The following is a 15709-nucleotide window of genomic DNA, read 5'->3' on the forward strand; positions in this document are numbered from 1 at the left end:
TGAGGCAGGAGAATTGCCTGAACCCAGGAGGCGGAGGTTGCGGTGAGCCGAGATCGCGCCATTGCACTACAGCCTGGGTAACAAGAGCGAAACTCCATCTCAAAAAAAAAAAAAAAATGCACACACACACACACACGCTATTTATAACAATGACCAAAAATATAATGTACTTAGGAAGTTGTAAAATATGCAAATCCTTTAAAGAAAAAATTATAAACTTCACTGAGCCACTAATGAAGACCTAAATAAATGGAGAGTTACATAGTAACTCTTGCATAAAATGAGTTTAAACTGCATGGGTCCACTTATATGAGGATTTTTTTTAACCAAACTCAGATTGAAAATACAGTATTTGGGGGATGTGAAATCTGTATATAAGGAGGGCCAACTTTTCATATACTTGGGTTCCACAGGGTAAACTCAAAGACTTGAGGATGTGCAGATTTTGGTATATGTGGGCATCCTGGATCCAATCTCCCTAGCATAGCGAGGAAAGACTCTATAGTCTTCATTAAATAGGATAATTTGATATGGTAAAGATGTCAGTTCTCTTCAAACCGATATACAGATTTAAAGCCATCCCAATCAAAATTTTAATAAGGTTTTGGGAAAGCTCAAGGTGATTTTAAAAGGTATATGAAAGTGCCAATGGCAAAAAAGAAATAAGACACTCCTAAAGAAGAGGAGTAAGATGGAACACTTGCCCTACCAGCTCCCAAGCCTGATTATAAAACTGCAGTGAATAAGTGGTTACCTGTCAGCCCAAGGACAGAAAAATAAGACAATGGAACAGAACACAGAGCACAGAAATAGACCTGACCAGATAGGTAACTTGAGCTAGCACTGCAGATCTGTGAAGAAATGAAGGGATTATTCAATAAGTGGGTCTGGAACAAGTGATTATTCATATACAAAAAATAATAATAATGAAAGGATCTCTAATTTAAACCATACCCTCAAATCAATTTCATCGCTGACTGAAGACTTAAGTAGGAAAGTTAAAACTTTAAAACTTAGAAAAAAATAGGAGCATATCTTTATGACCTCGAGTTAAGCATTTCTTAAACAAGAGTCAAATTCTAACAATAAAAGGAAATACTGATTACTTTTACCACATTTAATGTGAGAGCTTCTTTTTTTATATAGTATCGAATAAGCCACAAATTGGGAGAAGACATTTGTAACACATATAATGAAGGACTGGTATGGAGAAACATGCAGAAACATTCTAAACATCAAGAAGAAAAAGACACAATCTGATAGAAAATGGGCAAAAGTCATGATCAGCCTTTGCACAAGAATGAAAACATGAATGCCTAGTAACATTAAAAAAGATGCTCACCTGTATTTATAATATGAAAATGCATTAAAATATCATAACACAATAGTCTTGTATTCACCACATTGGCAAAATCTTAAGTCTGACAATACAAGTGCAGGCAACAATATAAAGTAATGGGAAGTCAACTAATAGGAGTACAAATTAGTATAATCACATATAGAGTCAACATGGTATCACCTAATAAGCTGCAGATGCATGATATGATTTGGTTGTGTCCCCAACCAAATCTCATCTTAAATTGTAGTTCCCATATCTCCACATGTTATGGGAGGTAATTAAATCATGGGGGCAGCTATCCTTGCGCTGTTCTTGTGATAGTGGGTTCTCACAAAATCTGACGGTTTATAAGGGACTTCTCTGCACTTCTCTTTGCTGCTGCCATATGAAGAAGGATGTGTTTGCTTCCCCTTCTGTTATGATTGTAAGTTTCCTGAAGCCTCTTGGGCCATATGGAACTATGAGACAATTAAACCTCTTCCCTTTATAAATTACCCAGTCTCAGGTATGTCTTTATTAGCAGCATGAAAACAGACTAACATAGTAAATTGGTACTGTAAGGCCGGCTGCCTCACAGAGGGTTAAGCGGACTCATCCATCTCTCTCTGCGTCTGATAACTGCGTCATCACCCAAGCTCGTTATCTGGCCTTGCTGCACGGCTTCCCCGCACCCGCCTCCGCATACCAGACCCAAGCCCACATTCAGCACTAAATTATGCATTGAACCCCCAGCCCGCTGTTAATAAACATTGCAGGAAAATTTTTTAAAGAAGCCCCATCAGACCCTGCCCGGTAGCAGTCTGCTCTGTATGCCCCCAGAAGGCCCGCTTACCTAAGGTACCACCCGCCTACCCATGACCACTAGCTCCAGGCATTTCCTGCTTCTTAATAGCCAATAGGATTGCCTTCACTTTGTTTCCCCAACAGCCAATCAAGACCCACTTGCCCAAAGTCCCGCCCACCTATCAATAGCAACTAGTTTCAGGCACTTCCTGCTTCCTGACAGCCAATGAAATTGCCTTTGCTTTGTTTCCCCAATGGCCAATTGGTCGCCTTCCCTTCCCATAAAACCCCATGACCTAAACAGCCAGGTGTGACTTCTCTGGCCCCTTCCTGGGCCACAGAACCTCGCCCGGGAGCTGAATAAATTGGTTTCTCATTTTCTTATACTTGCCTCAGTTTCCTCATTCTACATCGGCAATAAACCTTACAGGTACCAGGAATGGGGTGCTGCTGTAAAGATATCAAAAAATGTGGCAGCGACTTTGGAACTGGGTAACAGGCAGAGCTTGGAATAATTGGAGGGCTCAGAAAAAGATAGGAAAATGTGAGAGAGTTTGGAACTTCCTAGAGATTTGGAGGCCTCAGAAGACAGGAAGATGTTGGAAAGTATGGAACTTCCTAAACACCTGTTGAATAGCTTTGACCAAAGTACTGATAGTGACATAGACATTAAAGTCCAGGCTGAGGTGGTCTCACCTGGAGATGAGTAACATCTTGGGAACCATAGTAAAGGTCATTCTTGCTATGCAAATAGACTGGAGGTACTTTGCCCCTGCCCTAGAGATCTGTGGAAGTTTGAACTTGAGAGAGATAATTTGGGTATCTGGAGAAAGAAATTTCAAAGCAGCAAAGTGCCCAAGAGGAAGCAGAGCATAAAAGTTTGAAAAATGTGCAGCCTCACAATGCAATAGAAAAGAAAAATTCCAGTCCCGGAGAACCGGTCGGGAGGGAGGAAGGTAGCAAGATGGTGTTGGAAAGCACTATGGTGTGTGTGGACAACAGTGAGTATATGTGGAATGGGGACTCCTTACCCACCCAGCTGCAGGCCCAGCAGGATGCTGTCAACATAGTTTGTCATTCAAAGACCCACAGCAACCCAGAGAACAACATGGGCCTTATCACACTGGCTAATGACTGTGAAGTGCTGACCACACTCACCCCAGACACTGGCCGTATCCTGTCCAAGCTACACACTGTCCAACCCAAGGGCAGGGTCACCTTCTGCACTGGCATCCACGTGGCCCTTCTGGCTCTGAAGCACTATCAGGGCAAGAATCACAAGATGTACATCATTGCCTTTGTGGGAAGCCTGGTGGAGGACAATGAGAAGGATCTGGTGAAACTGGCTAAACGCCTCAAGAAGGAGAAAGTAAATGTTGACATTATCAATTTTGGGGAAGAGGATGTGAACACAGAAAAGCTGACAGCCTTTGTAAACACGTTGAATGGCAAAGATGGAACCAGTTCTCATCTGGTGACAGTACCTCCCGGGCCCAGCTTGGCTGATGCTCTCATCAGTTCTCCGATTTTGGCTGGTGAAGGTGGTGCCATGCTGGGTCTTGGTGCCAGTGACTTTGAATTTGGAGCAGATCCCAGTGCTGATCCCAAGCTGGCTTTGGCCCTTCGTGTATCTATGAAGAGCAGTGGCAGCGGCAGGAGGAGGAGGCCCGGCGGGCAGCTGCAGCTTCTGCTGCTGAGGCTGGGGTTGCTACGACTGGGACTGAAGACTCAGGCGATGCCCTGCTGAAGATGACCATCAGCCAGCAAGAGTTTGGCCACACTGGGCTTCCTGACCTAAGCAGTATGACTGAGGAAGAGCAGATTGCTTATGCCATGCAGATGTCCCTGCAGGGAGCAGAGTTTGGCCAGGTGGAATCAGCAGACATTGATGCCAGCTCAGCAATGGACACATCTGAGCCGGCCAAGGAGGAGGATGATTATGATGTGATGCAGGAGCCCGAGCTCCTTCAGAGTATCCTAGAGAACATCCCAGGTGTGGATCCCAACAATGAAGCCATTTGAAATGCTATGGGCTCCCTGGCCTCCCAGGCCACCAAGGATGGCAAGAAGGACAAGAAGGAGGAAGACAAGAAGTAAGACTGGAGGGAAAGGGCAGCTGAGCCTGCTCAGGCGACTACATGGGAGGCACAGAATACAAGGTTAGATGAATGTTACCTTGTAACCATTACAGCCTAAATAAAGCTTGGCAAGTTTTTTTCCTTTTTTGCTTCAAAAAGAAAAGAAAAGAAAAGAAAAATTCCTATTCTGGGGAGAAATTCAAGCCAGCTGCAGAAATTTGCATAAATAACAAGGAACCAAATGCAAATCACCAAGACAATGGGGAAAATGTTTCCAGGGAATGTCATAGAACTATGAGGCAGTCCCTCCCATCACAGGCCCAGAGGTCTTGAAGGAAAAAATGGTTTCCTGGGCTGGGTGCAGGGCCCCCCTACTGTGTGCAGCCTCAAGACTTGGTGCCCTGCACTCATGCTGCTCCACCTGTGGCTAAAAGGGGCCAAGGCACAGCTTGAGCCATGGCTTCAGAGGGTGCAAGCCCCAAGCCTTGGCAGCTTCCATGTGGTGTTGGGCCTGTGGGTGTATAGAAGTCAAGAATTGAGGTTGGGGAACCTCCACCTAGATTTCAGAAAATGTACAGAAACACCTGGATGTCCAGGCAGAAGTTCGCTGCAGGGGTGGAGCCTCATGGAGAACCTCTGTTATAGCAGTGTGGAAGGGAAATGTGAGATTGAAGTCCCTATACAGAGTCCCTACTGGGGCACCACCTAGTGGAGCTGTGAGAAGAGGGCCACTGTCCTCCAGACCCCAGAATGGTAGATCCAATGACAGCTTGCACTGTGCACGTAGAAAAGCTTCAGACACTCAACACCAGCCCATGAAAGCAGCCAGGATCGGGGCTGTACCCTGAAAATCCACAGAGGCAGAGCTACCCAAGTCCATGGGAGCCCACCTCTTCTATCATCATGCTCTGCATATGAGACTTGGAGTCAAAGGAGATGATTTTGGAACTTTAAGGTTTAATGCCTGTGCTATTGGATTTCGGACTTCATAGGGCCTGTAGTCCCTTTGTTTTGGCCAACTTCTCCCATTTGGAATGGGTGTATTTACCCTATGCTGGTATCCCCACTGTATATAGGAAATAACTTGCTTTTGATTTTACAGGCTCAAAGGGAGAAGGGACTTGTCTCAGATGAGACTTTAAACTTAGATTTTTAAATTAAAGCTGGAATTAGTTAAGACTTTGGGGAACAGTTGGAAGGACATGGCTGTGTTCTAAAATGTGAGAACATGAGATTTGGAAGGGGAAGAATACTATGGTTTGGCTGTGTCCCCACCCAAATCTCATCTTGAATTGTGGTTCCCATAATCCCCATGTGTTGTGGAAGGGACCTGGTGGGAGGTAATTGACTCATGGGAGTGGTTACCCTCATGCTGTTTTCATGATAGTGAGTTTTCCTGAGATCTGATAGTTTTATAAGGGACTTTTCCTCCGTTTTGCTCTGCACTTCTCCTTGTTGATGCCATATGAAGAAGGTCATGTCTACTTCTTCTTCCACCCGATTGTAAGTTCCATGAGGCCTCCCCAGCCATGTGGAACTGTGAGTCAATTAAACCTCTTTCCTTTATAAATTACCCAGTCACAGGTATGTCTTTATTAGCAGCAGGAGAATGGACTAATACAATGCATATAGCATATAATTCAGTAATTCAATACCTAGGTTTATACTCTGGAGCAACTCTTTGTGGCAGGCAGAATTATAAAACAGTCCCCAAGATACCCACCCTCTCATCCTTTGCATAGTCCACCACTGTGGATGGGACCTGTGAAAATGATGGACAGTCATCTCCTTCATAGGTTGAGACAAATATAGACAAGCTACATCTCCTTCATGTAATGTTGAGAAAACTATAGACAAGCTACAGAAGAGTACACATATATAATATGATTCAATAAATATGATGTTCAAAAACATTTAAAACAATTTTTTATTTATCTAAAGAGGAAAGAGGGATCTGGGAATCATCACGGGCACATAAGAAATGTCAAAGTTTTAAGTAATATTCTGTTTCTTTTTAAGTTGATTATAAGTATATGGGTGTTCATTTTATAATTGTTATTTGTATATTATGCTATGTTACTTGTAACATAGCATAAAAGGATTGATATTCTTTTGAATAAATATTGTTTAAAATAAGAGGATAAGCTTGCAAGCTTTACCTTTAAACCTAAATCTTTCTGAAAACTTCGTATATGCATGAATATACCATGTGTTCAGATACACATCACTAAAATATAGAGAGGAAAGAAAACAAGAACCAAACTTGTGGTCAACAGCTTCAATAACTTCAAAATAAATGTCCAAAAGTGACTTGCACCTGGACTACTACAATTACCTGCGAAGTGGTCTCCTTATATTTCACTCTTGTTCTTGATGCTACAGCCAAGTATCTGTTTAAAAAGAATGTTATATCACTCTAATGGTTTTCCATCACATTTCCACAGTTTCACATGGTCTGACCCCTACCTACTTCTGGGATCTGACTTTATTCCCTCTTCCCACATGCTCTAGCCACATAACAAATCCTAACATTCCTTAGCACTAATGTATAATGCTGATGTGCACCTTTCATAAAATCCAGGCATTGCTTCTTTGATATCACATCATGTTTCCAAATTGTTTTGAGGAGTTTGGGAATATTTATTGTGATTCTGCTCTATTAGGATTTCACTTGATTCTTTTCTTTTCTGCATCCTTAATATCCACTATATCAGAAGTCCTGTCAACTCTATTTCCAAAATATATCTTTAACTTTGTTCACTTCCTACCATCTCTCCTGCTACCACTCTAATCTAAAACACTATGATTTCTTACCCGGATGAATGCAATAGCCACCTGCCACCTTGCAATTAGTCTTGCCCCCCACAATATATTTTCCACACTGTAGCCATAATGACCTTTTTATAACACAAAATAGATCATGTCACTCCCCTCTTCAAAGCCTCCTATCACAACAGAATAAAATCCAAAATCCCTTACCATGGCCTACAAAGCTTGACATGTCTTGGTCCCACCCAGCTGCTCCAAGTTTACCTCCCTCCTGCATGCTAAAGAGCCACACTGGCCTTTTGACAGTCTTTGACTTGTTATTACAAGCCTTAGGGATCCTGAACTCAAGCATCCGTTTGCCTGGACTACTAGATTGTTGCAGATTGGCTCCTGCTCATCATTCAGGGCCCAGCTTACCAGTATTCTCTTCAGAGAGTCCTTCCCTGACCACTCTGGCTAAAGCAGGGTGTTCAACCACCCTCTAGCACATCAACCTGTTTTATATTCTTCACAGCACTTATTACTACCGAAAATCTTATTTTTTCATCTATTTATTTATTGTCTATCTCCTCCCATATATAGGGACCCTATCTATCCTGTTTACTGCTATACCCTATGCCAAAATTTTTCCCTGCCCATTGTGGATGGAAAACAAAAACATGTTGAATAAATGACTTCCTATAGCTTGATTAAAATAGTCTCTGAACAAATGTTTAAGTTTAATACCCTGAGTATTTTATATATTTATTCAGTTATATAATGCTTCTTTAAACAAAGTATATAAACAAAAAGCATTTTATTAACTTTTGAATTAATAGTTCTTTTTTCTTGTCTTTAAAATATCATCGCTAGGATGGTTAAGTATTCTGTAAACACAACACAGACAAAGAATGAAAAAAAAACAAGAACCAATACTTGTTCTATGCCCAAAACTAAGAGAAGTCATTTTCCAATCATAAAACTATATCTGTTTGCATCATTTTACCTTCAACAAATGGAAAATATCTACAGGTAGAAGTCTGAAGGATTTAAGTTTGAGAGTTATTTATTAATATTGTGACTTCCTACTGATTTAAAGAATAAGTGGAGACTAAATCTGCATCTAAGCTAAAAGTAGCTGCTATTGTCAGGTATGGTGGTATATGCCTGTAAACCCACTACACATCTCAGCTACTGAGGAGGCTGAGGCGGGACGATTGCTTGAGCCCAGGAGTTCAGGACCAGTCTTTGAGATTTCTTCTCAAAAAATAAAATAAAGTAAAAGAAGTACTTAGCTGCTGATAATAGATTCTATACAAACATACTGTTTTTTCATAGTCCATTCATTCAACATACATACGTATTAACCACATTTTAGGTAGTATAAAGGAGGTAGAATTATATGTGTGTGTGTTTGTGTGTGCGCGCACGCGTGTGTGTATACACTATATATATGCATATATACATTATACATATATAATGTATCTTTGTATATGTACATGTGTGTGTATATATATATATGTGTGGTTTTTTTTTGTTTTTTTGAGATGGAGTCTTGCTCTATCACCCAGGGTGGAGTGCAGTGGTGTGATCTCAGCTCACTGAAACCTCCGCCTCCCGGGTCTGAGTGATTCTCCCGCCTCAGCCTACCAAGTAGCTGGGACTACAGGCAGGCGCCACCATGCCCAGCTAACTTTCGTATTCTTAGTAGAGATGGGGTTTCACCATGTTGGCCAGTATGGTCTCAATCTCTTGACCTCGTGATCCACCCCACTTAGCCTCCCAAAGTGCTGGGATTACAGGTGTGAGCCACTGCGCCCAGCCTAGAGGCAGAATTATAGTACTACTCAGTTTCTGCCCAGGTTAGTTGGGAAGACAAATCACAATTCTAATAGACAATTCTAATAGAGTGCCACAACAGTGTACAAAGTAACATGGAAGCACAGAAAAGACTACTAACCAAGCTGGAAGAGTTAGGAAAAGGGTCTCAGTGGAGCTGTGATACCTGGGATGAGTCTTGAGATAAAACTTATAAGAGGAGAGGAAAGACAGCTTCAGATAAAGAAAATCCCAAATATAAAGGCACATTGGCTTGAGAAAGTCCACAAACATGTCAGAACAACAAAAGCAAACATGAGGGATGGTCAAAGAGATGAGGCTGAAAATGTGGGCAAGGTGAAGATAATGAAGTGCCAGGCATTCTAACCAAAGAGATTCAGATTTTGTATTATAAGGTAACTATGTGAACCCCTAGGGATTTTGTACATGTATCCTCAAGGCTATGAGATTTCTGTAGAAGAAACCTTTCAATTTCAATTTGATAATAATCTACAAAAAAAAGAATATTAACAAAAGGACACTCTGGATCATCTGAATGACCACTTCTTAATTGAGTGCTATCACAAGATTTGAGTTCACATATGTGTGTTTAGGAGTGTATTGTTAAACAAGTGGTGCCATTTGTCATTGGTATATGTTAATGAGAATGAAATGGGGACTACTGTATGTAAATTATGTTGTTTGTCAACTGAAGGACAAATGAAACCATGAAATATTGAACAAAGGAAGGTTTTGTGGTGATTTAAATAAAGAAAAGTGGTGAAGACATCAAGTAATCTCTCCAACGCAAGGGCAATATGGACAGGCCTTTCTGTAAGGAAGGTATGCCACAGAAAACATCCACTTTTAAAGCTTTTCAGGTCCAGCTAAAGCCTCATTGCTCACAATCATTTGAATTTATTGGTTTTATTGTTTTGTTTCATTTAACTTGTAGATGTTTGGGTGTTATCAGTATATAAAAGATACAACACACACACACACACACACACACACAAATCAAAAAGACAAAAAAAAAAAANAATCATTTGAATTTATTGGTTTTATTGTTTTGTTTCATTTAACTTGTAGATGTTTGGGTGTTATCAGAATATAAAAGATACAACACACACACACACACACAAAAAAAAAAAAAAAAAAAAAAAAAAAAAGGAAGAGACAACATAAGAAGTTTATACCTAATTTTATCTTTGCATATATGTAACATACTAAAAAGATTTTAAGTTAACAATGGAGGATCCTGGGTATCTTACTTGGGTGCAAGAAATTCTGCTATAGGCTGGGGGAAGTGGCTCATGCCTGTAATCCCAGCAATTTGGGAGGTCAAGGTGGGTAGATCATCTGGGGTCAAGAGTTCAAGACTAGTCTGGCAAACATGGTGAAACCCTGTCTCTACTAAAAATATAAAAATTGTCTGAGTGTGATGGTGTGTGCCTGTAATCCCAGCTATTGGGGAGGCTGAGGCAGGAATATCCCTTGAAGCTGCGAGTGGAGGTTGCAGTGAGCTGAAATCGCACCACTGCACTCCAGCCTGGGCAACAGAGCAAGACTGCATTTCAAATAAATAAATAAATAAATAAATTCTGGTACGGGTGTTGGGAGCTGCTGAAAGAATGCAACAGCCAAGTGACAACTTGTGCTTTAGGAAAATTAGTCTGGCAGCAGTATGGAGGGAGACAAATCCTAGGCAGGTGGGGTTGGGTCCTCAGTGAAACCCGACCTTCAAGCCAAAGACAGCTTAAAGCCTAGCTACATGTCCTTGATAAATCTATGGACCAGACTGAGAAATGCTCTTCCCATTTGGCATACTTTTCTCTGATTGATCCCTATCCTTTACACATTTTACATATACCCACCCTCCTCTAATTTGTTTTTTATACTGTTGTGCCCACTTTTGAGTGGTGCCTTTGTTTTAGCCTCTTGTGCATACTCACAAACCAATCAGCATGCACTTCCCCATTCTGAACCCCTGGAAGCCCCTGGACCCAGCCATTCTGGAAGAGGCCACCCCACTTTGGGTGGGGGACCACCCTCGTGTCCCCCCTCAGCTGAGAGTAAAAGGAGTTAGCCAGCTTGCTTTAGGCAAACAGTAAGGGAAGAGTCCCCGAAGAACCTATGACCTGACTCACAAGTGCTTACACCAGATGTTTTGTGTAGATAAGGGACCTTGCACAGGGGGCTTGCCTAAACATGCCCACAGTAGAAAATTCCATTCCTTAACACATGTGCAGTAAGGGAAATAATCAATGTGGAGTAGCTGAGACTAAGAGCCCACAAGCACATTGGAAGGATGGGGTGGAGCCTCCAAAATTTGCACCTTAAGCCCAGGTATTCAACTGTAAAGAGGGCAACCAGGAACCTGCTTTCAGGACCCCCTTTTTTTTTTTGCTGAGAGATTCCTTTCACTTGATAAATTCTGCTCTACTCACTCTCCACACACCTAATTCTTCCTGGTTATGAGACAAAAAGTCAGACCTAGCTGAGCTGAGGAGCAAAATTCCTGCATCAAGAGCTATTTTGTCGCTCAATAAAACTCCTCTGCCCTCCTCACCCTCTGGTTGTTAATCTTATCCTTGGACGCAGGACAAGAACTCAGGATGCCACTGAACATGGGTTCGAAGAAATCAATAACACTGTAGCTCTCTGCCCCACCAGCGGCACTGGTGGCCACCCCACACAACAGGAAGCAGGGCGGGGGGCAAGGCCAGTCCCAGAGCTGTGGGCTGGAGCAGGGTAACAGGACTGATAGAGCTGTTAACATGCCCCTGTTCATCGGGCTGCAGATAGTGGGTCTAAAAGGGCTGTTAGCACGCTGCAATACCCACCTCTGGGGCTTCTGGGTTGCAGGCACCCCTGTTTGGTTACCACCTTCCCCAAGTCTGGATGCCAGAGACCACTGTGGGAGTCACTTGTGACATGCCTGTTTCAGCTGCAAGCCCTGCATGGAGCCCACTCCTGTGCTGGCATTTGGAGCAACCAAGTGGACACCACATGACTGCACACTCGCTTCCTCAGACACTCTCTCCCGCCAGGGGCTGAGCCTGCGTCAGGTGGCCACAGGATCCATGCCTGAGTGCAAGCCAGGAGTAGCCCAGAGGGCCAGCTGGCAAGGCACCTCCTGTGGCAAGCCCAGACCAAGCAAGGCCCAGGTAGGTCTCTGGCTGCAGAGATCTCCAGCTGGCAAAGCAACACACACACACACACACACACACACACACACACACACACACAATCCTGTGTCACAAGTAAAGCAGAAAGAATAATTAGGAGGCTACTAAATAATGTGATTAAAAAATCACATTATTAGTAACTTTAAGTTACTTAGATAAAATGCGCATGAGATGGATAAGAGAATCAAAAGGACTTGGTTGTGGGTGAGCAACAGCAAGGCATCAAGGCTGATTCTCCCTTAGTGATGACTTGGTGGTGAAATAAAGACCACAGGAAGGAAGACAAACAAGTGGGGGCAAAGAGGAAGAAGAAATGAGAGAGCTGATGAATCCAATTCAGCAATGATTTGAATTTCATTTAAGCCAAAGAAAACCCAGTTATCTTTTCTGGGTTCCAGTTTTCTCAGTGACAGCTGCATTCATGAATTACCAAATTAACTATTGTAGCACTCTCTAAAAATATACAAAGCACTCTATCATATGCTGTAAATAAGTCATGAAAAATCAGCAAAAGCTCGGGCCCTGAAGGAAACTCAGCAGGGTTAAAAAGAGATATGGCCAACTTTTACTAAACACTTAAATTCTGACCCAACACATTCACCAGTACTGTAAGTACTCACCTAACGTCATCAACAGATTCTTGGAAACTGTGACTGTAAGCAAAATGACATATAACAAAGCCATTTTTTACCAGAAGCCAATTGATGTAAACAAGAGTGAAGTTCCTATAACATATATTTCTAGTCACAAAAACATCACCAAACTTCTAAATAAAGACCAAAACACTTCTAATAGTAAACACTGAAACAAATTGAAGCTATACATACATTTAAGGAAGATTAATAAAAACAAGTAAGATAGTTATTTACCCAATTATTCCAGTTCAGGGTAGAGGGTGGCTGGAGCCTATCCCCTCAGCTCAGGGTGCATGGTGGGAACCAACCCTGGACACTAGGACATTCCATCGCAGGGCACACTCACACCCACACTTAGGAACCACACAGACAGGCCAATTCACCCAGCCTGCACTGATATGTGGGACGCAGTACCCTGGAGTACCTGGTGAAAACCCATGCAGACGTGGGGAGAAGGGGCAACCTCCACACAAACAGTATTCCCTGGTAGGAACTGATTTTTTTTTTCTCATCAAGTTATAACAAAATGACATTGAACGAAAGAATGCGATTCGAGGACCTGCTGTACTGTACTTTTTGCTCTGCCAGTCGGATGCGATCGCTCGCTTTCTTTGAGCACCCTATGTACAAGCATGCTCAAGTCCACGTGGGAGATACAACGACACCACCCTCAAGGGACTTACAGCAAGGCGGTGGGACACATGCGGTGCACGGCTGCTGAAAATTTAGTGTGCTAGGAACTCTGAACATACCGGCAGGACTAGTTAACAAAGTATATCTTTTACTTAGAGATGTCGACGAGGAATATCTTAGGCCGTCCAATAATAATGTAAGCATCTCATATTTTATTCCCTATAAAGAAAAAAAGAATGGAGGAGAGAGGAAGGAAAATGCAGCTATGATCGCAAAACCACCCAGTGTCCCCGCAGGACACCAAAGGACGGGCCTCCGGGAAAGAGTAACTCAATCCGAGCTTGGAAGGTGAAACTAAGAGTGAATGCGAAGCCAGCATCGTCCTAATACAAAAGCACAGTTTACCGTCCCCCTCAGCCAACGTGCGGCTGAAGAGAATGCCGCGGGGCGTACCTTTAGCACAGGACGCTGCTCTGAGGGGTCGCCCTTGACACAGCGCCCCGTCCGGCACCTGGCCAGAACCTCTGAAGGCGAAGGTCAGGGGCTGAGAGGCGTGGGGGTACCAGGACAGTGAGGGACAGATTCCTAAATGGAGGGCGCAAATACGCAGCGGAGAGCTGGAGGAAGCAGCACCACGCCTTCTGAGCTCTGTCCAGCGAGTCAGGCGTAGCTCCGGAAAAGCGCGCCCGCCAGACAGCGCAGTCTCCGCGGGCCGGAGGAGGCGGGGCCACGCGGCAGAGGCGGGGCCGGGAAGCCCTCGCTCCCCGCCGCCTGATGGGAATTGTAGTTCCTGGGAGAAGCCAGACTGCCTCACGAGGCACTGGGAACTACATTTCCCGGTGAAAGAGGGGCTCCGGCCGGCGGCGCAGTAGCGGAGCGTCGCACTGTCTGCGGCCAGAGAGCCTGTGAGGAGCAGGTCGAGAAGGGAGTGCTTCTTCCCTCTTCTCCGCGCTCTGCCGGTGCAGTGGCTCTGCTTTCCCTAGCCCCGTCGCAGGGTGCTCCCGGCCCGGCTCCCCGTGTCAGCTTTTCCTGGGCTCCCCCGGGGAAGTCGGGGCCTCAAAATTCGGAGGCAGCGGCGGCTGCCCAGCACGGGAGTGTGGGGCGCGCCCCTCTGCGGCCCAGCCTATCCAGCGCCCGGCCCGCGCCTCCATGGGCCCGACTCGGAAGCCCAACGTGTGCAGCCGGCTGAGTCGCCGGGCGCTGGGCTGCTTCTCGCGCGACGCAGGCGTGGTACAGAGGACCAACCTGGGCATCCTACGGGCGCTGGTGTGCCAGGTGACCGCGCGCCGGCCCAGGCGGAACGGAGGGCTACGGGCACCTGACGGCCCAGCCTCCTGTGGGGGTGCGGTTTTAACGCACTGTGGCCCCTCTTTTCAATAGGGTCACAGGCGATGGGGAGGAGGATACAAGTCCCGGAATCTGGGGGATTAGTCAGTAGGTGGTTATGGGGCTGCCAGATACTTTTAGTTTTATGCTTCTTATGTCTTCCCTGCAAACAATTATTCTAAAAGTTGGTCACCTCATTAAACCAAAACATGAGGGCAGAGTGAAGGAAGGATTCAAAATAATGTTTTTAAATAACGTAGGTGAGATTATGTTACTTTGAAAAGTTAAAATCCAACTTAAAATTGGTACACAGTGGAAGCCTAAGTTCTTTCCTAAACGAAAATTTTTTGTGTCTTTTAGGAAAGTACTAAATTTAAGAATGTCTGGACAACTCATTCCAGGTCACCTATAGCCTATGAGAGAGGAAGAATATATTTTGACAATTATCGGCGCTGTGTCAGCAGGTAACTTTTTTTAAAAAACTGGAAGTTTGTATTTATATATATATATCACACTTAGGTTCTGGAGTACATGTACAGAACATGTAGGATTGTTGCATAGGTCCGTATTTGGCAATGTGGTTTGCTGCCCCATCCCCCCATCACCTACATCTGGCATTTCTCGCCATGTTATCCCTCCCCAACCTCCCTTTCCCTCCCCTAGTCTCCCCCAACAGACCCCAGTGTGTGATGCTCCCCTCCCTATGTCCACGTGTTCTATCGTTCAACAACCGCCTGTGAGAACATGTGGTGTTTGATTTTCTGTTCTTGTGTCAGTCTGCTGAGAATGATAGTTTCCAGATTCATCCATGTCCCTACAAAGGACATGAACTCTTCTATTTTTGTGGCTGCATAGTATTCCGTGGTATATATGTGCCACATTTTCCTGGTCTGGTCTATCATCGATGGGCATTTGGGTTGGTTCCAGGTCTTTGCTGTTGTAAACAGTGCCGCAATGAACATACATGTGCATGTGTGTTTATAATAGAACGATTTATAATCCTTTGGATATATACCCAATAATGGAATTGCTGGGTCAAATGGAACTTCTATTTTTTTTAATTAAATTTTTTTTTTAATTTATTTATTTATTTATTTATTTTATTTTTATTTTTATTTTTTTTTTTTCCATTTATTTATTTTATTGTATTTTAGGTTTCGG

General features: G+C 43.7%; 2 protein-coding genes and 1 pseudogene across 7 annotated transcripts in view; 2 read left to right on the forward strand and 1 right to left on the reverse strand.

The window, feature by feature from the left end:
• METTL8 (methyltransferase like 8) overlaps positions 1-14005 on the reverse strand; it is a 103103-nt gene extending 89098 nt beyond the window's left edge. The window contains exon 1 of the mRNA XM_017538179.2: positions 13676-14005. The gene's annotated coding sequence lies outside the window, so the exon portion shown is untranslated. The remainder of the gene's footprint in view (positions 1-13675) is intronic.
• On the forward strand, positions 3072-4381 carry LOC108310966 (annotated as a pseudogene). The gene has a single exon (XR_001827995.2). The product of XR_001827995.2 is annotated as a 26S proteasome non-ATPase regulatory subunit 4-like (transcript).
• A 16-nt stretch (positions 14006-14021) lies between the features above and the next one.
• Positions 14022-15709, forward strand: part of DCAF17 (DDB1 and CUL4 associated factor 17) — a 57224-nt gene continuing 55536 nt past the window's right edge. For 2 of the 5 annotated variants that reach the window (XM_037741890.1, XM_017538174.2), the window contains exons 1-2: positions 14390-14804; positions 14909-15012. In XM_037741890.1, coding sequence (XP_037597818.1) covers positions 14667-14804; positions 14909-15012 — 242 coding nt within the window. In that variant the 5' untranslated portion in view covers positions 14390-14666. Of the gene's footprint in view, positions 14805-14908; positions 15013-15709 lie in introns of all 5 variants that reach the window. The other 3 variants (XM_037741889.1, XM_017538177.2, XM_017538175.2) reach the window with 3 other exon arrangements.

The sequence above is a fragment of the Cebus imitator genome, unplaced genomic scaffold (assembly GCF_001604975.1).
Source record: "Cebus imitator isolate Cc_AM_T3 unplaced genomic scaffold, Cebus_imitator-1.0 Scaffold110, whole genome shotgun sequence".
Classification (NCBI taxonomy): Eukaryota; Metazoa; Chordata; class Mammalia; order Primates; family Cebidae; genus Cebus; species Cebus imitator.